The sequence below is a fragment of the Geotrypetes seraphini genome, chromosome 4 (assembly GCF_902459505.1).
Source record: "Geotrypetes seraphini chromosome 4, aGeoSer1.1, whole genome shotgun sequence".
In the NCBI taxonomy this organism is placed as follows: domain Eukaryota; kingdom Metazoa; phylum Chordata; class Amphibia; order Gymnophiona; family Dermophiidae; genus Geotrypetes; species Geotrypetes seraphini.
The window spans coordinates 221,274,289-221,295,609 of record NC_047087.1 but is presented as its reverse complement, the minus strand read 5'-3'; the positions used below and the strand labels follow the sequence as shown (position 1 = coordinate 221,295,609).

The 21,321-nt window shown below is 44.6% G+C and overlaps 1 protein-coding gene across 2 annotated transcripts in view; it reads left to right on the top strand.

The window, feature by feature from the left end:
- ANXA11 (annexin A11) overlaps positions 1-21,321 on the top strand; it is a 114,480-nt gene that overhangs the window by 81,275 nt on the left and 11,884 nt on the right. For both annotated transcript variants that reach the window (XM_033941686.1, XM_033941688.1), the window contains exons 5-10: positions 289-376; positions 1,771-1,865; positions 6,314-6,427; positions 9,699-9,789; positions 17,739-17,818; positions 20,190-20,246. In XM_033941686.1, coding sequence (XP_033797577.1) covers positions 289-376; positions 1,771-1,865; positions 6,314-6,427; positions 9,699-9,789; positions 17,739-17,818; positions 20,190-20,246 — 525 coding nt within the window. The remainder of the gene's footprint in view (positions 1-288; positions 377-1,770; positions 1,866-6,313; positions 6,428-9,698; positions 9,790-17,738; positions 17,819-20,189; positions 20,247-21,321) is intronic.

Genomic DNA, 21,321 nt, shown 5'->3' with positions numbered 1-21,321 from the left:
CTCCTCCTCCTCCTTCCGTTCTCTCGAATAGCAGCGCACCAGGATGCCTGCCTGGTTCCACTAGGGTTGGGGGGGGCGCTTTGGGTATTCGTTCCATAAGACGCACCCTAATTTCCACCCATTATGGGGGGAAAAAGTGCGTCTAATGGAGCGAAAAATACAGTAATGGTATTTAGATGCGCCCCTGCATGGATCATCTAGAGTTTTCAGAATAGTCTCTCATGTGCATCTTGCATCTTTGGACAGACCAGCTCCCATGTCTTTTTCATTTGTGTCTTGATTATTCAGTCAGTGAACCGAGGCACTATCACTGATGCACCAGGATTTGACCCTTTGAGGGACGCAGAGGTATTGAGGAAGGCTATGAAAGGTTTTGGTAAGTGTTCTCTGAATTATCATTTGTTCTTTATTATGAAATCTTGAGATTTGATATGCCATATAAAAACTACGGTGACAAAACCGCTGATAACACACATGGTCCTGTTTTTTGCCAGATTATATTGCTCTGTCATACAATTTAACAGTTGGTGATCACCCCTGTATGTACTGTATTTTTCTGTTTCATAATGGAATTGTGATGTTTATTTAAGTCAGCTACTGGATTCATAGGTCTGGTCTGCTTTCATTTCTTTCCAAAGTTGTTTGATTTTTATCATGCTACCTTGATTTTTTACATTGTTTGAGGGTCAGGTACTAAACTGTATTGTTTGGTGTACACTATTGCATTTTCATGCACTATTTTTGAGATATATAATGAGCTGAGTAGTAATATAATGTGCAAAGTTTTACTGTAAAAATTGTGTAGAAAAAGGTTTAGAAATAGAAATAAAGAATATAAGGTGATCTCTCTTTTTATTGAGCTAACTTATAACATTTTTAGACTAGCTTTTGGCAGCTAAAACTGCCTTCCTCAGGTCAGGACAGAATGAGGGAAAGATGAAAATACTAGAATATATAAAGGGAAATTATAGAGGGGGTGGTGACTGGATGATCAAAAAGCGAGAGGCAATAGAATAATATAGCTGATAATGTGTTAGCAAATCTAGATCTGTAAGGCCCTTCTTGTTTATCATTTTAACTTCAAAAATTGTTGTAAAAGAATTTCTAAGAGGTGTAGTTGTATTTTTGTTGTTGCAAGAGACATTTTTCTAAATTTCTTTCCTGTAGAGTTTTAATATATGTAAAAAAATTTTTTCTATTTATTAATAATTTTATATTCAGCATATGCTACAATTCTATGTGGATTACAAATTATTCAGGTACTCAAGCATTTTCCCTAACTGTCCTGGTTGGCTCCCACTCTATATAATGTACCTGGGGCAATGGGGATTAAGTGACTTGCCCAGGGTCACAAGGAGCAGTGCGGGATTCAAACCCACAACCTCAGGGAGCCGAGGCTATAGCTGCACCACACACTCCCACTCTTTGAATCATTTACCATCACAGCAGCTCATTAACTATCGAGTTTAATAAAGTTCATAAAACTTTGTGAAATGTTTTGAGACTGATATACTAGGAGCAAACTAGCAGAAACGGCTTTGTGTGATAAAATGCGATTTGCAGGTTGTGTTTTTTACCTAGCACTCAAAAACTTGATTGGTGCAAGTAAAAAATGGTTACTTTAATACATGACTGACTGTTTTGTTAATGTATCTCCTCATCACTCTCAGCATTTTTTTTCCAAACTACAGAGGGTAGCTCAGCATTATAACATCTGTTAAAATCTGACACTTCATGACATCTTCATTGGTGATTCATCTTGGTTTGCAGGAACGGACGAGCAAGCAATTATTGATTGTCTTGGAAGTCGCTCAAGTAAACAACGGCAGCAGATCCTCCTCTCCTTTAAAACAGCTTATGGAAAGGTAAAAATATTGAGCAGAATTCACAGAACCGTTCACTTTTTTATTGGAAATCTGACTTGCTTTTTCAGTGTTGTATTAATACTCCCATGTATATGTTCTACTCCAGGACATAATTAAACTTTTTATGTAAATTAGAAGAATGGGTAAGATACGCTTAACAGATTGCTGGAAATAAATTACCCCCTCTTTAATGAAGCCGTATTAGACTTTTTTTATCGCCGACCGTGGCGGTAAAAGCTCTGACGCTCATAGGAATTCTATGAGTGTCGGTGCTTTTACCGCCATGGCTGGTGATTTTAAAAAAAAGCCTAATGTGACTTCGTAAAAGGGAGGGTATATATAAGGGTCAAAAATGTTTGTTAGTATATATGGGATCAAAATAGCACGCTAAAAACATAAGAAAATGGGACTAAATTTGCTGTGTGATGAAAAGACACATCTGGTTCAAAACAGGCCAGATTGAACCTGGGTGTTCCAGTCCGATGCATTTCTGCAGGAGAGAGTGTTCCATGGCTGCAGTATGGAAACATTAACATATTGAAACATAGCAGCTGAAGAATTGTTATTTCAAATGGCTACTCCTCTTGTCTCCTCTACTGGATGCACACAGACACATGCATGCATGTATGCATATATGTACAATAACACACACATACATATACAGTGGTACCTCGGTTTACGAGTGCACCGGTTTGCGAGTGTTTTGCAAGACGAGCAAACATTTGCAAAATCGGTGCCTCGGAAACTGAGCATGGCTCGATTTACGAGCACCCCCTCCCCACAATCCAGCACCCCCCTGCCTTGAACCGGCACCCCCCTGCAACGATCCAACCCCCCCCCCGACACGATTGGGCACCCCCGCCACAATCTGACCCCCCCGGCCACGATTGGGCACCCCCCCCCCCGACACGATCCGACATCCCCCCCCGACACAATTGGGCACCTCCCTGCCGCTTCAAACCCTCATCTGGGCACTCTTGAAGATCGGCCTATTTGTCTGCTGGGCCTTGAGCATCTGAGCATGCTCAAGGCCCAGCAGACGAGTAGGCCAATCTTCAAGAGTGCCCAGATGAGGGTAAGAAGCAGCGGGAAGGTTGCCCAATTGTGTCGGGGGGGGGATGTCGGATCGTGTCGGGGGGGTGCCCAATCGTGGCGGGGGGGGGTTGGATCGTGGCGGTGGGTGCCCAATCGTGTCAGGGGGGGGGGGGGTCGGATCATAGCGGGGGGGTGCCGGTTCGAGGCAGAGGGGGTGCCGGATCGCAGGGGGGGGCCTGATCGCAGGGGGGGGGGCCTTCGAGGGGAGCAAAGCCGGTTCTCGGGGGGGGGGAATGCATCAAAGCGAGTTTCCATTATTTCCTATGGGGAAACTCGCTTTGATAAACGAGCATTTTGGATTATGAGCATGCTCCTGGAACGGATTATGATCTTAATCCAAGGTACCACTGTATATATACATATATAGCACTAGAATTTAACAATATCAATAATATTTTTTCTGGACCTTTTAGATATTTTAAGCCTTCATATTATAAATGCTAGTTAGCATGAATCCAAAATGCATCTTCATTGGTCAGTTTTTTTCTCTTTTTACTTTTCCATAATTTCTTAGGGCTCCTTTTACTAAGCTACGCAAGCGTTTTTAGCGTGCGCTAACCCCGCGCTACGCAGGAAATACTAACGCCAGCTTTATGGAGGCGTTGGTGTGTAGCGTGCACGCTAAAACCGCTAGCACAAAGGTTCATGGGGTGACAGAAGGTGATGTTTGTGGGTAAATCCTTGTAGGGCGCTTTTTGCGCTAATGCGCTGAGGATATACCCAGGTGAACTCCTTTATACAAAAATTTTTTTAGGAAGTTCCCATGAACTGATTAGTTACCCTGTGTAAACCATATTAAATCTAACTTAAAACAATTTCTTTCTTTTGAATGGTAGGTATGCCTGTGCAAAGATAGAATACAAAGGACTAGGAGCAGGTGTTTGGGATTGATTTGTACTTGAGACTGACCCCTCCTCAAATCCATACATTCTTAGGCTTTTTTATATTTTTGTACTCTGATAGCTACATGGTTAATTAAAACGGCCATTTTCTATCCTAGGTTAATTGGGCAGCTATCCAGGTACCACTGCTGAATATTGGTGGTATCTGGATAACTCTGGACTGCCCTGGCACCAGAGCTTTGGAGTCAGTACACCAAACCTCTATTGTTTTTTTACTGTCTGTCCCTGACCCCGATTCCTACTATTTGTGGTAAATCTTAAAATAGCACTCAAAAACATAAGAATTGCATAAAATTAATTATAGAAACACTAGTCTTTAAGCCCGTTACATTAACGGGTGCTAGAATATATGTCTGTCTGTCTTTCTTTCTTTCTGTCTCTCTCTCTCTCCCGATGTCTCTCTCTCTCTCTTCATGACTCCCTTTTTCTGTCTGTCTTTCTGTCCCTCTCCCTGCCCCTGTGTCTTTCTTTCTTCCTTTCTGTCTTTCTCCCTCCCTCCTGCTGTCTGTCTGTCATTCTTTCCCTCCATTTCCCTGTGCAGTAGTATTTCCACCCCACTTCCCTGCAACAGCATTTCCCTCCCCCCCCCCCGACTTCCCTATGCAGCAGCAGCGGTATTTGTCTTCCCTTCCAGGTCCCTGTGCAGCACTTGCAGCATTTCCCCCACCCCTTCCCTTCTCTTACCGCGATCTTGCCTACTCCGTTTGGCCCTTCCCCCACGTTCTGGCCTGCTGCGATCTGGCTGCTCCGTTCGGCTCCTCGCGGCTGGAGTCCTCTTCTTTGTCGGCCCCCCCTTTCCCTTCCCTTCCCGCGGTCTTGAGCTTCGATCTGGTCTGGCCTGCTCGCCTTGCTGTATTTTTTTTTTTTAGTTGAAAGAAGCGGCGGTGGATCCTCTCATGATCCCCACCTGTGTTGGAAGTCCGACGCAGGCGGGGATCGTGAGAGGAGCCACCGCTGAGTCTTTCAACTAAAAAATGCAACACGGCAGGGAGCGGGCCAGACTGAAAAACAGAACCGTAAGCCGCACATGCGCACTTCCTATGGGTCGCTACAGCTCACGGAAAAGCGGCGCATGCATAGGAAGTGCGCATGCGCGGCTTACCGTTTTATTATATTAGATAGGTTATTTTTATATGCAAAATTAGAATTAAAAGACACACAATTTTTTTTTTTTTTAATGTTTGAGCAAAGAACCTGAGTAAAAAAAATGTTGATAAATGTAAAAAGTAAACTATTAAGCTTTAAAATATGTAGGTTTAAAATGGAAAAATGTACCATATATTTTAATGTAAGTTTTCATTGTGAAGCTAGAGTTGGAGTCAATACATTTTTACAGACTCCGGCTCAGCATTAGCCAGAGATTACCACAGCAGTCAGAGCAAATACTCAGCTGTACTCTGTCATCCTTATTTGCTCCAAATTTCTATTTCGCTAATCTTAAACTTATCTTTGGCAGATCAAAATAAAACATTTTTTAAAAATGACCCATCCAAAATGACACTGAGCATTAATGAACAGTCTACCCAAAGCTAATCTGGCAGTTGGAACCCAAGCACAGTACCGGGTAAAGCTTTGGATTCTTGCCCAGAAATAGCTAAGAAGAAAAAACAAAAACAAAAAAAAATTTTAAATTGAATCAGGTTGGGCAGACTGGATGGACCATTCGGGTCTTTATCTGCCGTCATCTACTATGTTGCTATGTTACTATGTTACTGCCAAGGCCCCTTACCAGAAAGAGATGATATCATCAATCATGGCTGATGCATTTGCTCCTAGTAGGACAAGCGGTAGTGTTATCAGCCATCCGTGGAGATGGGATACCAGGCTAGATGGACCATTGGTCTGACCCAGTAAGTCTATTCTTATCATTAACCATTACTGCCTCTTAGCTCAGTTTCCTCAGGGCTCTGCCAATCCTCCAGGGTCCTGAACTCCCCCCCCCCCAAAAAAAAAAAAAAAAAAATACTCGCAGCACTTGGAAACATTGGAAATAGTGAGCAGCCATACAGGTATCTAGACTTCAAAAGACTGAAGAGAGAGCTTGCTAGAGCCTGCTGAGGAAAAGTGTGAGAGGGGGGAGTTCTTGTTGACATCTAGGGAAGAAAAGTGGGGCCAGTATTTTCTGGATTTAGATGGAGGGGGAATAACGTGTTTGCTAAGATTAGGAGGTAGAGAGGGCTGTCGGGTTATTTTTAAACTTTTACATTTATGTGACTTAATTAGATCTACTTCTACTATTACGGTAATTATTTGTACAGCGCTACCAGACATGCACAACGCTGTACAGAGACCAATGCAGTGGCAATCACGTGTTACAGTGGGATTTAAAATTGTGCTGGTAGGTGTTTTATGTGGGCTCTATGCAATCTATAGGGTTAATCCTGCTCTGCTCTGCTCTGCTCAGTTTGTTCAGAAACACTAATATCTTCCTCCCTCTGTTTTCTTTTTTAGGATTTGATTAAAGATCTAAAATCTGAGCTGTCTGGAAACTTTGAGAAGACTATCCTTGCGATGATGAAGTCGCCGATTGTGTATGATGTGTCTGAAATAAAGGAAGCGATAAAGGTCTGTTCTGGGAAAGGGCACAATTTCTTACATGTGGGGCATTTCATGTCATGGGGTGGAAGTGCATCCAGATTTATCATACAGCACAACAGGGGTGAATGTATACAAGAGTTTTCTGCATGTTAAGTATAGCTTTCATGGAAAAAAAGGCTGCTATAAAATTTTGTGGCTATAAATTAACATTGAAAAATTTCATTGAGGAGTGGTTTGGATAGAGCAGAGGTGGAGTGGCAATGTGTGTGAGAATTTTATTTTAAAAGACATGGGTGCACTTTGGAACAGCTGTACATATGTACCTGTGAATCTCTGTACTGTTGAGGCCGACTTTTTGGTATTTTATAAAGATACATAGGGCTCCTTTTACTAAGGTGCGCTAGCGTTTTTAGCGCGCGCACAAGATTAGCATGCGATGTAGCGCGCGCTAGCTGAAAAATTACCACCTGCTTAAAAGGAGGCGGTAGCGGCTAGCGTGCGCGGCATTTTAGTGCACGCTATTCTGCGCGTTAAGGCCCTAACACACCTTTTGTAAAAGGAGCCCATAGAGGAGCATTTTCAATATGATGTCTTAACCCGATGTTGGACATTGGCGAAAAGTTGTCCAAAAATCCAGTAGATAATGGCCATTTTCTAGCCTGAAAAACATCCAAATGTTTGCTTTGAAAATGGCCATTTGCTAGATGTGTAGGGGAGAGAAGGATTGTTTAAAATACATCGAAGTAAAATTAGTAAAAAAGGGATGGTAAATGAGGAGTAGTAAAAACATTCGGTTGGGAATAGCTTCAGAGGAAGCATTAGATGTTTCAAAGCTTCACTAAGATTAAGGGACTAAGAGATGAAAGCTGATATTAAAGAGTAAACGCATCTTTAAAGAGGAAAGTTTTTTAAGTTTGGCTTTAAATTTTTCATGCGAGTTCTCTAATCAAATGTCTAATCGGAGGGCATTCTACAGAGAGGGGGCGGTGACTGAAAAAAATAGATTTGCGAGTAGTAATGTAAAACAGTTCCCGTATTGATGGTATTGAGAGTAGATTTTGATCATTAGATCGGAGAACCCTAGATGACGTTTATCTATGAACGCCGCCGGTTGGTTAGAGTTTTTTGTTTTAAAAGCAAGGATGTAATCCCAGCACACAGCATGTTTTGTGACAAACATAACAAAACAGCTTCATAATTAATCAATATATTTTAGTACAGGGATTTAATCTTCCAGGGCAATTCTATAAATTGGTGCTTCAGTTTGGGTGCCCCAGTTTTGTGAAGCTGCTTAGCACCAATTCTGTATCAACATCTTAATGCTGAGATTCTGTTAAATCAGGAGTGGGCAACTTCGCTCCTCAAGGGTCGCCACCCAGTCAGGTTTTCCCCAATGTATATTGTAACGGAGCCGGCACCTGGGACTTCACTAGGCCAGTCCTCCGCTCACGATAGCGCTTCCCTGGACGTGCTTCCCGCAAAGTAGGGAAGTCCTGCTGGATTATGGTCACTCTCAATATATGAAACAAAATGGGAAAAAGTCAGTTCTCAGTTTATATCATAATCAGTTTATTGTGGGTGGCAGTTGGGAGACTACTTGCATTCAGTCCTGACTCCAAAACAAATGCCAAAATAATTCCACAAACAACAAAAATAGAGCTGATCAAAACGTGAAGTTTCAGCTCTCACCTTCATACAGGTAAGTGAGATAAACCACTTGAATATACAATTGCCTTCAAAGGCTGGAAACTCAAAGTCCAAACTGCTGCTGTCCTAAGCTCAGACAGTTCTGCAGCACTGCTGCTTGCACTCCTTACAGTGCTATTTTCAAGCCTTAAAGTTGGGCAGGCTTGGCCCCAATCAGTTCCAACTGCTGATGGGGGGGGAAGGGGAGTAAGTGAATCCACTGATTAAACTTTCTGAAGTACAGAATGCCACAAATGGCCCCACAAACCCAACCAGTATGTAAAGTGGATTCTCCCCAAACATTACTTCCCTCACTCACCACATAACAGCACAAATTAAAGTAAACTTCATGGTTTCAGCACCCTTTAAGTTTAGAAAAAAAAACGTTGTTTTTTTTTTTTTCCTGCTTCAACTCAGCAGGTCAGCACAAGTCCCATGTAACTTACAATAGCCCCAGTCTCTGAGTAATATAGAAACATGGATAACACTCCCCACAACTACCTGGCCCTGCCACTTAATTCTCTTCCATCAGAATGTCTTCAGGCAGTCCATCCGTTGTTGAGCAGTCCATGGGCTCTTGTAGTGTTTGCTGATTGGCAAAAGGGTCAGTATCCATCTCCTGCATCTCAACGTCCTGATACTCAGGAGAGCAGCCAGGAGAGACCTCTTCCTGGGCTGTCCCAGGGTGAACTGTTTTCCTCTTTCTCAGAGCAGCTTCTAAAGAGCTGAGGTGAGCACGCCCTGCTCTCAGCGGGGGAAGAGCAACCTGCACTATTTGCTTAGCTTTCCTGGGCTTTCTAATTATCTCCTTCAGCTGGAGGTGTACAGGGGGAGGTGAATTCCTAGCAGGCTGTTCTAAGCTGTTTCTCTCATCGTCCTCTCTTCCCTGGAGATCCTTCAGTTCAGATTTAAAGGGAAATGTAGGAATTTCCCTTCTCCTGCCTACAACCCTATCTCCCTGGTTAGCCTTCTGTACCATCGGGCTAGTTTTACTATTAACAAAACCTGGCACAAGATGAGTTTCAGGGCTAGGATTGTGACAATATGCTTGAGATCTATTTGCAGCCACTGCCTCCATTGAATGCAAATACATCTCTTGTACTGTATATTCATTGAGGAAATTCTGACAACCCAAATGGGCAGCAACCCTTGAAGACCAAGGTTGCCCACCCTTGGGTTAGTTGAGTAAGTTGGCACAGGAGATGGATATATAACTGGCCCCTTTAACTCCGGGGCATTGATGTAAGTGAATCTGTATTTTGGAAATACTCTTGGTCACTTCTGTAGTATGCATAGTCACAGCACATGTTATACAACACCCAGAGGTCAGTCATGATAAACTGTTTGTATCCTCTCTGGAGTGAACTCATTAATCTGAAGTCAGACGCATGCACTTTGCCAGTACCAAGCAACATCGTTTTTTAAATTTTTCTAGGTACTATTTCTGGATTTTGCTTTTGAAACGTGCCTTCTTTCCTCCTTCATGCAAAAAGAAATGCCTTGCATTTTGAGACTCCACAACTCTTTTTATCTGGTGATTTTTTTTTTCTATTCATGGTTCAAATTCCTATGCCCATGTGTTGACACGCTCCATCCTTCTTCCCCCCTGCAGGGTGCTGGCACAGATGAAGCTTGCATAATTGAAATTTTGGCATCTCGTAGTAATGCTGAGATTCAAGAAATCAATAGGCTCTACAAAACAGGTTGGGTTTTCTATTCTACTGTAAACTGAAGTAAATTGCATTGATTTTGTTTTTGTAACAAATTTATATATTTACATGTACCATATTTAGACTGCTAAATCCACTTTGTTGTATATTCAGTGTCTATTATTTGCCTTTGAGAAGGAATACTACAGGCTGTAAAATGAATTTATTTCCTTGCATCAAGCAAAATATGGAAGGAGGAAGCACTGTATTCGGATAGGCAGACCCAAGGAAGTCTGAGCCACATATCTTTAGCCTGTGGGAGCTATGCACTGTATATACTCAAATATAAAATGGGATTTTGGGGCCAAAAAATTGGCCCAAAAATAAGGGTCCCGGTTTATATTCAGGTCATCCCCCAGTGACCACCCGAAACCCTCCTGGACTTCCTGCAGGCCTGCCTTAGGCTGGGACAGGAGGGATCCCTCCTGTCTCCTGCCCCGGCTGACACTAACAATTACCACCCTCCTTCCTTCCCTCCCTCACGTACCTGTTTGTTCCCTAGTGGTCCAGCGTGTATCCCCAGCTGAAATCCTCCAGAAGATTGTAAAGGTAAGTAGCCAGCGGCGCACCCAGGCCGGCACGCAGCAGCGAGCTTTTCATGCTGCCGGCCAGCCCTGTACCGCTCCTTGATAGGCTGCCACAAGAAACGCGAATCCCTTGAGAATTTGCTGCAGCCTATCAAGGAGCGGTGCAGGGCTGGCCTGCAGCATGAAAAGCTCGCTGCTGCATGCCGGCCTGGGTGAGCCGCTGGCTACCTTTACAATCTTCTTAAGGATTTCAGCGCGGGATACACGCTGGACCACCAGGGAACAAACAGGTACGCGAGGGTGGATGGTAATTGTTAGTGTCGGCCGGGGCAGGAGACGGGAGGGATCCCTCCTGTCCTGGCCTACCACTAGCTGGTTTAAGGGGAATGGTTACCGGTAATCTGCTGGCTGGGTTAGAGGGCAGAGGGGAGTATGGGACAATCAGGCCATTGTGACATCACTGATGAGGTTGGCTCTTTTTAGGGAGAAGAGGGTACAGGGAAGGAAGGTGGGGCTTGGATCACAGCCTGGTAGGGAATGGGACTGAGGGCAGGGCAGGAAGGGAAGGGGGCTGGGTGCAGAACTTGGCAAGGAGGGGGGATGAGTGCAGAACCTTGCAGGAGAGGGCGTGACGGAGGGGACACTGGATATAGATCCTGATATACCACCTTGAGTGAATTCCTTCAAAAAGGTGGTAAATAAATCCAAATAAATATTCAAAGTTGTTAAATCGCATATGGATTATGAAAAATTGTAGGAAGACCTTAGGGAACTGGAAGATTGGGCACCCAAATGGCAGATGAAATGTATTGTTCACAAATGGAAAAGGTGATACACATTGTGGAGAATAAATCAAATCATAGCTACTTGATGCTAGGGTCCACAGTAGAAATCACTACCCAAGAAAAAGATCTAGGTGTCATCATAGACAATACCCTGAAATCTATTCAGTGTGTGGTGGCATCCAAAAAAAGCAAACAGGATCTTGGTGGAAAAGAATAGAGAATAAGATACATAATATTATGCCTCTATATCACTCCATGGTATGACTTCATCTTGAGTATTATGTGCAGTTTTGGGCACCACATCTAAAAAAAGATACATCAGAGTTAGAAAAGGTTCAAAGAAGGGCGACCAAAATGATCATGGAGATGAAACTCTTCTCATATGAGGATAGGCATAAGAGATTAAGGCTCCTCAGCTTGGAGAAGGCAGTTAGAGGAGGGGGAGGAGACATGATAGAAACATAGAAAAATGATGGCAGAAAAGGGCCAAAGCCCATCAAGTCTGCCCACTCTAGTGACCCTTCTCCTTGATTTTGCTCACCACCCCCTGCCTTTACCTCATTAGAGATCCCACATGAATATCCCATTTATTTTTGAAATCTGCCAAGCTGTTGGCCTCAATCACCTGCCATGGGAGTTCATTGCAATGATCGACCACCCTCTCAGTGAAGAAATACTTTCTGGAGTCACCATGAAATTTCCCTCCCCTGATTTTCAGCGGATGCCCTCTGGTGGAAGAAGGTCTCATAAGACGGAAGATATCCTCTTCCACCTCGATACGACCCTTGATATATTTAAATGTCTCGATCATGTCCCCTCTCTCTCTTCGTTCTTCAAGTGAGTACAGCTGCAATTTATTCAGCCTTACTTCATACGGAAGATCTTTGAGCCCCGAGACCATCCTGGTGGCCATCCGCTGAACTGACTCCATTCTCAGCACATCTTTCCGGTAATGTGGTCTCCAGAATTGAACACAATATTCCAAATGAGGTCTCACCATGGACCTGTACAGTGGCATTATGACCTCTGGCATCCTGCTGATAAAACCTCTATGGATACAACCCATCATTTGCCTTGCCTTAGAGGAAGCCTTTTCCACTTGATTGGCAGTTTTCATGTCATCACTAATGATTACTCCTAAATCCCGTTCTTCCGTGGTCCTAACTAAGGTCTCACCATTTAACGTGTAAGTCCTGCACAGATTTCTTTTACCCAGGTGCATCACTTTGCATTTTTTAGCATTGAAGTTAAGCTGCCAAGTCGATGACCATTGTTCTAATAGTAGTAGGTCCTGTGTCATATTGTCATGCATAGTGCTTTTACCCACTATGTTGCACAGTTTGGTGTCGTCGGCGAACAATGATATTTTTCCTCTGAGCCCTTGGGTCATATCACTTATGAATATATTGAATAGGATTGGACCCAAGACTGAGCCCTGCGGTACTCCACTGGTCACATTCGATGTTTTGGATGGGGTACCATTTACCATCACTCTCTGAAGTCTACCGCTCAGCCAATCCTTAACCCATGCAGCTAGTGTTTCCCCTAATCCCAGCGATTTCAACTTGTTCAATAACCTGTGGTGTGGGACGCTGTTAAAAGCTTTGCTGAAGTCCAAATATACTACGTCCAGGGACTCCCCGGCATCCAGTTGTCTTATTACCCAGTCGAAGAAGCTAATCAGATTTGATTGGCAGGAACTGCCTTTGGTAAATCCATGTTGATGGGGATCACGTAGATCTTCTTCATCCAGGATTGTATCAAGTTTCTGTTTGATCAGTGTTTCCATGAGTTTGCATACTATGGATGTGAGACTTACCGGTCTGTAATTCGCCGTCTCTGTCCTGCAGCCCTTTTTGTGGAGTGGAATAACGTTAGCTGTTTTCCAGTCCAAGGGGACTCTTCCCGTGCTTAGGGAGAGATTGAAGAGCACAGATAATGGTTCCGCCAGGACTTCCCTCAACTCTCTGAGCACCCTGGGGTGTAGGTTGTCTGGACCCATGGCTTTGTTTACTTTGAGTCTTGAAAGTTCGCAGTAGACGCTACTAGGCGTAAACTTGAAGTCTTGAAACGGGTCTTTCTGGCTTTCCCTTGTCCGTAAAAGTGGACCGGATCCCGGCTCCTCACAGGTGAAAACCGAGCAGAAGTATTCATTTAGTAGTTCGGCCTTAGTGGAATCCGCTTCTGCATAATTCCCGTCCGATTTCCTGAGTCGTTCTATCCCATCTTTGTTTCTTTTCCTGTCACTAATATACCTAAAGACAGATTTATCCCCTTTCTTAATGTTCCACGCTAGATTCTACTCTATTCGGAGCTTGGCCTCTCTGACTGCCTTCTTGACAGCTTTAGACCTGTCCTGATAGTCTTCTTTTGCCTCCTGCTTTCCTAAATGTTTGTAGGCAATAAATGCTTTTTTCTTCTCCTTAATGAGGTCCGAAATTTCAGTACTGAACCACTGGGGTCTTTTGTTTCTCCGACTTTTGCTGACCGTTTTTGCGTAGCGATTTGTTGCTTCATGCAGGGTGGATTTCAGAGTCGACCACATATTCTCCACGTTGTCAGTTTGTGCTTGGTTTTGCAGCTCCTGATGGACAAAATCTCCCATGCGTTCGAAGTCTGTGCCTCTAAAGTTGAGGACTTTCGTCACTGTATTTGATCTAGAGAAACCCCACTTGAGGTTAAGCCATATCATGTTATGGTCGCTAGAGGCCAGCGTATCGCCTACCGATACTTTTGTGACACTGTCTCCATTGGTGAGTACCAGGTCCAGTATCGCCTGGTTTCTAGTGGGCTCCAGTACCATTTGTTTGAGTCGTGCACCCTTTATGGAGGTTAATATTCTTCTGCTGCCACAGGTAGTCGCAGAGAGTGTGTTCCAATCTGCATCGGGCGTGTTGAAGTCCCCTAGCAGAACTGTGTCTCCACGCAAAGTGATGTTCTCTATATCCTTGATCAGTTCTATATCCTTGTCTTCCTGTTGTCTTGGAGGTCTATATACCACACCAAGGTATAGGCATTTTTCGTTCCCTCTGGCCAGGTTCACCCAGAGGGATTCCCCGGAGTATCTAACGTCCGTGATTCTAGTAGTCTTGATGCTTTCTTTAATGTATAGTGCTACCCCTCCTCCTAACTTGCCCTCTCTGTCTCGACGAAGCAGGTTGTAACCCGGTATAACCATATCCCACCCGTGCGAGTCCGTGAACCAGGTCTCAGATATTGCCACCACATCTAGGTCTGCGTTCCTTATTTCAGTCTCCAATTCCAGTATTTTGTTGCCCAAACTGTGTGCATTAACATACATAGCCCTCCATACCTTATTTTTGTTAAGTCCCTGTGAAGAGATTCCCTTCTTATTTAGTGTGACTCCCAGTTTATCGTGTATAATATGGGTACTTACCTTGGACTCAGAAGTGTGGTTGTGGCTTGCCACCTCAGAATAGTTTCTTACTGCTCTGGAATGTGAGTGGATACCCTCCCCCAACTTACCTAGTTTAAAGCCCTATGAAGTAGGCGGGCTAGTCGATGTCCGAATACATTTTTACCTCTCCTGGTCAGGTGGAGTCCATCTGGTCCCTGTAGTCCCTGTAGCGCCTCTCCATGGTCTAGGAATCCAAAGTTCATCTCAATGCACCATCCGCGAAGCCACTCGTTAGTCCATTCAATATGCTCTTCTCTGGCTTTACCTTTGTCTCTTACTGGGAGGATCCATGAGAAGACCACCTGTGCTCCTATCTGCTTTAGCTTCTGACCCAGGGCTCCAAAGTCTTTGGGTATGTTCTCCGAGGTGCTCCTGGCAGTGTCGTTCGTACCTACATGGATGAGAAGCATAGGGAAATAATCATGAGGTTTTAGAAGTTTATCTAGACAGGTAGTGACATCTCAGATCTTGGCTCCAGGGAGACAGCAGATCTCCCTTGAATGCATATCTGGTCTACAGATTGGTCCCTCAGTGCCCCGCAGCATGGAGTCCCCAATGACCACCACTCTGCGCTCCTTCTGGGGGGGCCGAACCGTGCGCTCCTGAATTGAAGTTATGTGCTGGGTATCTTCCTGAGCCTCTTCTTGTACCTCCTCGGTGGTTCCATCTTGTAAGATCTGGAATCTGTTCCTCAGGGTGAGTTGTGGGGTCGATGTAGAACTACCCTGTTTGTGAGAAAAGAAAGAAGAGGAAGAGGTTACCAGCTGCCAGGAACCAGCATCTCCAATCATTTCCTGTACCCCAATTGTTGAATCTAAAGCTGGAGGTTTGGGTGTCACGGGGATGGACTTGTCATGGGTCTGGTCTGTGATATGGGACAGCTCCTGGATGACACCATCGATGTAGGCCTCGTCCTCCCTGATGCTCCTCAAGCGCTTCACCTCCTCCCTGAGGCTCCACAGTTCCTGCAAGGTATCCCCGTCTAACTGTCCTATCTCCTCAGTCTGGGTAGAGGCTGTAGTGTACCGTGGGGGGGTGGCCTCTGTCTGCACAGAGACTTCTGCCCTCCGTCCAGTGTCACCCTCCTCCTCCTGTACACAGTCCTTGGCAATCCCCTGGGTCCCTCCGGTGACTGGAGTGTTGAACTTGATAGTAGTCTTGGTGCTCCGTGTCCTCCCTGCCATTTTCAAGTTGTTGTTAAGACCTGCTTATTGAGGGAGAAAGTTTGAGAGATTAGTGTTGAAAAGGACAAAAAGTTAAAGAGATACAAGAAAGATTGTCCTGACTGAGAGTGTGAAAGAAGAGTGTATGAGGAGTGTAGGAAAACTCGCCTGCTTGAGTGCGCAAGAAGTGTACGAAGAGTGTGCCTGCTTGCGTGAAAGAAGAGTTGTCTGTTTGCGTGTAAGAGGAGTTGCCTGTTCAAGAGTTTTAGATTTGGCCCTGTTTAAGGTAGTGTGAGAGTTAAAGGAAACGGGTTGGCCTGTTTTGTGTTAGAAAAGGGTGTAAGTAGAGTTTTGGCCTGTTTGGGTTAGAAGGGTCCGCTTGCTACCTCAGGGTGTCCTGCTTTCTGTAAATAGGCTCTTCTTAAGGCTCTTCGCAAAGGCGCTCTCGCTAAGGCGAGCGCCTTTGCTGCTCGCCTTCGCCGCGCGTCGAACGGCTGTGCGCCGTTGGCTCCCCTCCTATTAAGGGGGAGCCTGGGCGATGACGCGGGTGCTGATGCGTGCGGGTGGGCGGAGCTTACTCTCGCCGCCACCGCTAGTTCTCCTCTGCCCCTTCCTCCAGCCGCTGCTCTCCTGCTCCTTCCTGGCCCCAGCCACGACTCGCCTTCTCCTTCCTGGCCTCAGCCGCTGCCTGCCTGCCCTACTGACCACGCGGATCGCAGTGGTCTTTGCACCGTGGCTCCCCTCCTATTAAGGGGGAGCCTGGGCGATGACGCGGGTGCTGATGCGTGCGGGTGGGCGGAGCTTACTCTCGCCGCCGCCGCTAGCTCTCCTCTGCCCCATCCTCCAGCCACTGCTCTCCTGCTCCTTCCTGGCCCCAGCCGCGACTCGCCTTCTCCTTCCTGGCCTCCAGAAAGGAGATAAAGGTATACAAAAAGATGGAATAGACCAGGTAAACATAAATAGATTGTTAATACTTTCAAAAGCACAAAGATTGGAGGACAATTTAGTTTGAATACATTCCTGGAGAAAATGTCCGCAATCTATTATTAATGTAGATAATGGGATCAGTAGCATAGAGACATACTACTTTATGGGATTCTGCCAAGTACTTGTGACTTGGATTGGCTACAGTTAGAAGCATGATACTGGACTAGATGGACCATTGATCTGACCCAGTATGGCAATTATGTTATTAATTTAATTAAAATCTCAGAGGAAGATTGTATGGGCCTTTTCTCTCCCCCGCCCCCCCACACACACCTTTTTTTTCTAATTTATAGAAACAGAGAAAATTACATCAGCTAAAGACCATATGACATATCCAATGTGTTCATCCACAGCAACTAATGAGCTCTCCAATCATTTCTTCTTCCTCAGTGATCTCTGTGTTTGCTCCATCCATTCTTGAATTCAGATGCTGGCTTCATCTCCATTACTTCCACAAGAATGCCTTCCACACATACACCACCCTTCATGTGAAGAAATATTTCCTTAGATTACTCTTGAGTATATCCCTTGTCACCTTCATCCTAGACTCTCTCATTCCAGAGCTTCCTTTCAATAATTCTGCTCATTTATACCACGGAGATATTTAAACATCTCTATCATATCTCCACTCACCCCCCTTTCTTCCAAAATATACACATTGAGATCTTTGTCTGCAAGCGTAATGATGAAGACCACTGACTGTTTTAGTAGTCACTCTCTGAACTGATTCTATCCTGTTTACATCTTTCTGAAGGTGCATTCTCCAGAGTTGTACACACTGCTCTAAATGAGGTCTCACAGAGGCACTATCATCTCTCTTTTCCTGTTGGCCATTCTTTCCTTCTCACTTTTTTCTGCCTGTTTGTCCATTTTAAGATTATCAGATACACTCACTCTTGGGTTCTGCTCTTCCTTTATGCAGAGAAGTACTTCACCCCCCGTACTGTGTCTAGCAACACCCATTACTCACAAGTCAATGTTAAGTCCCATGATCATGAGAAGATTGCTACTTTATTTAGTCCATTTCAGATATATTGTGACTGTGTACATTTCTTTCTTGCAGAATTTAAAAAGACTCTTGAGCATGCCATCAAGAGTGATACTTCCGGACACTTCCAGAGGCTTCTTATCTCACTTGCACAGGTAATTGTTTCGTACTCTTTTTGCAAAAGTAACACATTTTATTCTCTCTCCTTCCAAAACCTATTATAGGCCTTTTGCTTGACAAGTATTCCTAAAAGGCCAGGAAATTGGTAAGTGTAAGTTCACTAAATGAAGTCACGTGTGTCTGCAGTTACCTGGGCAAGTCTGGATCTAAACAATCAACCGTTAACTGAGAATTTACTAATGTTTTCTACCCATAGCTTGGATCAAATCATATACAGTGGTACCTTGGTTTACGAGCATAATTCGTTCCAGAAGCACGCTCGTAAACCAAAATACTCGTATATCAAAGCGAGTTTCCCCATAGGAAATAATGGAAACTCGCTTTGATACGTTCCCACCCACCCCCCCTCGAACCGGCACCCCCCCCCGCCCGAGAATCTCAGCGAGAGGGAGAATTAGAAGGCCTTGAGCATGCGCAGATGCATGCTCAAGGTCGGCAGAGGCAGGAAGATCTTCTAGCGGCACCGGCATGTCCTGTGGGCTGCGTGCCGGTGCCAGACTGGGGGGGGGGGTAAGTTCAAGTTGTTTGGGCAGGGAGCGTGCCGGTTCGAGCGGGGGACCTTTGCGAGCGGGGGGGAGCGATGCCGGTTATCGGGGGGGTGCTCGCAAATCGAGTCAACACTCGGTTTGCGAGACAAGTTTTGCAAGAATGTTTTGCTCGTCTTGCAAAACCCTTGCAAACCGGGTTACTCGCAAACCGAGGTTTGACTGTATTCAGTAAATTGTAAGGCTTAGGGCTCCTTTTACTAAGCTGCACTAGCGGTTATAGCGCGCGCTACACGCTAACGCCTTCATAGAGCTGGCGTTAGTATTTTCTGCATAGCGCGGGGGCTAGTACGCGCTAATCTTCAGCGTGCACTAAAAACGCTAGCGCAGCTTAGTAAAAGGAGCCCTTAGTTTTTATAAACAAATTTTGTTATAAAGTATGTATTCCGCTACTCTCAGAAAATCCAAGAGCTGGAAGCATGACTTGACTAGAAAAGTGCAGCTGCTTTCCATTTCATCTTGGTTTCATGCAGTGAAGTAAGGATCTAAATGTTCAAATATTTTAACTGCTAGCGAATTTGGAGAAGGACGGGGATGGCACAGAGCCAGAGCACAGCCAAAACCAAATTCTAGCGGTGAGGTGACAGCTGTAAGATATAATGTGGGGCAGGAGAGAGACTGTTTGTCACCTGAATGCTTGGAGGGTGTTCTCCCTGCTTGTTTCTTGCCTATGGACAGCTGTCTGGAGCAAATGCACATTAGCCTTTGGCCCATAGAAGATCACGTGACCGGAAGGCCCTTATATAAAGTCGCTGTAATCTTTCTTGTATTTGTACTTTCAAAACTTTTGAATAAAATTTCATGGACTAATTATATATGTTGTACTGTAATTCACTTTGAATAAAAGTGGAATATAAATAATAAACTGTAACTAAACTATAAAATATTTCAGTATTTATATTCCACTCTATCGTCCACTTCTAAGTAACATAGTAAATGATGGCAGATAAAGACCCGAGTGGTCCATCCAGTCTGCCCAACCATACATGCTCCATAAATTAATTAGTTAGTATAAATGGTCCTTTTTCTTAGATATTTCCGGGCCAGAAACCCAGAGCCCTGCCCAGTAGAGTGCTTAGGTTCCATCTACTGGAGTCTCCAATAAAGCTCGCTGTAGCCCATCTTAACCATCCCAGCCATCGAAACCCTCCGCAGCCCATCCTCAACTGAATGTTCATATACAGGACATAGGCCGTGCAAGCCTGCCCAGTACTGGCCTTAGTTCCTTCAATGTATACCCATTATTTTCTGATTAGAGATCCTCTGTGTTTGTCCCATGCTTGTTTGAAGTCGGTCACCATTTTCTTCTCCACCACCTCCCTCGGGAGTGCATTCCACGCATCCTAACATTACTCTTGAATCTACCACCCCTCAACAGTAAAGGTAAAGTACAATGTCACATACACAACTTGAATCATCAAAATGAAAACAGAACAAAGACTGTGTGCCCCTATGGGCCTTCCCCTACCCAGGCACCCTGTTATAAAATCGCCCTCTGAAAAACAGGAAAACAAGGAGCTGCCTCTAAATGGAGGAATGGGTCTAATTTGCAAAAGGCTTTAATCTAATCTAATCTAATCTAAACCTTAAGTTTATATACCGCATCATCTCCATGAGAATGGAGCTCGACACGGTTTACAAGAACTTAAAATAGTGGGTAGAGAAGAAGAAAAAGGATTACATGAACACAGATGCAAAGTAGAGGAGTTGTTTCTTTTTCCAGTAGTTGGTGATTTATTTTAAATCTGAACTAAAATGAATTGAGTGGTGATGTTTTTCTGATGCTTATTTGTTTCTGTAGGGAAACAGAGATGAAAGTACAAATGTTGATATGTCGCTGGTCACAAGGGATGTCCAGGTCAGTCGGAGATCTAAACTCTGTGCTTTGTCAGTTCTGGGGTTACTGTGTCAATATGTGTTACTATCTAGATTAAGCTGTGCACCATAACTCATGAAACCATAAGAACATAAGAATAGCCTTACTGGGTCAGACCAATGGTCCATCAAGCCCAGTAGCCCATTCTCACAGTGGCCAATCCAGGTCACTAATACCTGGCCAAAACCCAAAGAATCGCAACATTCCAGCATCTCAAAGAATAAAAAGATTCCAGAACCCCAATGAGAGCAACATTCCAGAGCTGAGATTGTGATGTCATAATGCCTCATTCCATAGTGCCTCGGAACCAACCTCATCAGTGATGTTACAATGGCTTAACTGACCTAGATACTTGGCACAAATAAGAGCAAAAGAACAGCCATATTTGGTCAGACCAATGGTCCATCTAGCCCAGTAAGTAGCCCGTTCTCACAGTGGCCAATCCAGGTCACTAGTGCCTGGCCAAAACCCAAGGAGTAGCAACACTCCATGCTACCGATCCAGGACAAGCAGTGGCTTCCCCCATGTCTTTCTCAATAACAGATTATGGACTTTTCCTCCAGGAAATGGTCCAAACCCTTCTTAAAACCAGCTACACTATTCGCTCTTACTATAACCTCTGGCAATGCGTTCCAGAGCTTAACTATTCTCCGAGTGAAAAAATATTTCCTCCTATTGGATTTAAAAGTATTTCCTTGTAACTTCATCGAGTGTCCCCTAGTCTTTGTAATTGTTAACGGAGTGAAAAATCGATTCACTTGTACCCATTCTACTCCATTCATTGTAGACTTCAATCATATCTCCTGTTGCAGTGGCTCCTTGCGTGTCCCGCGCCTCATCTGGAAGCCTTCCCTCTGATGTTGCCACATCAGAGAGAAGACTTCCGGTTCAAGCGCAGAATGCGCATAGGAGCCTTTGCCCACGGCTTTGTGCACTGCAGCACTGAGGAAGAGGGAACCGGCCAGAAGACAACGCCGCATTGATCGCACCATGGACTGGAGGCTGAAGAGCACTGTCTGGGGCCCGATGTACATGGCGGCCCTGCGGACCAGTTGGA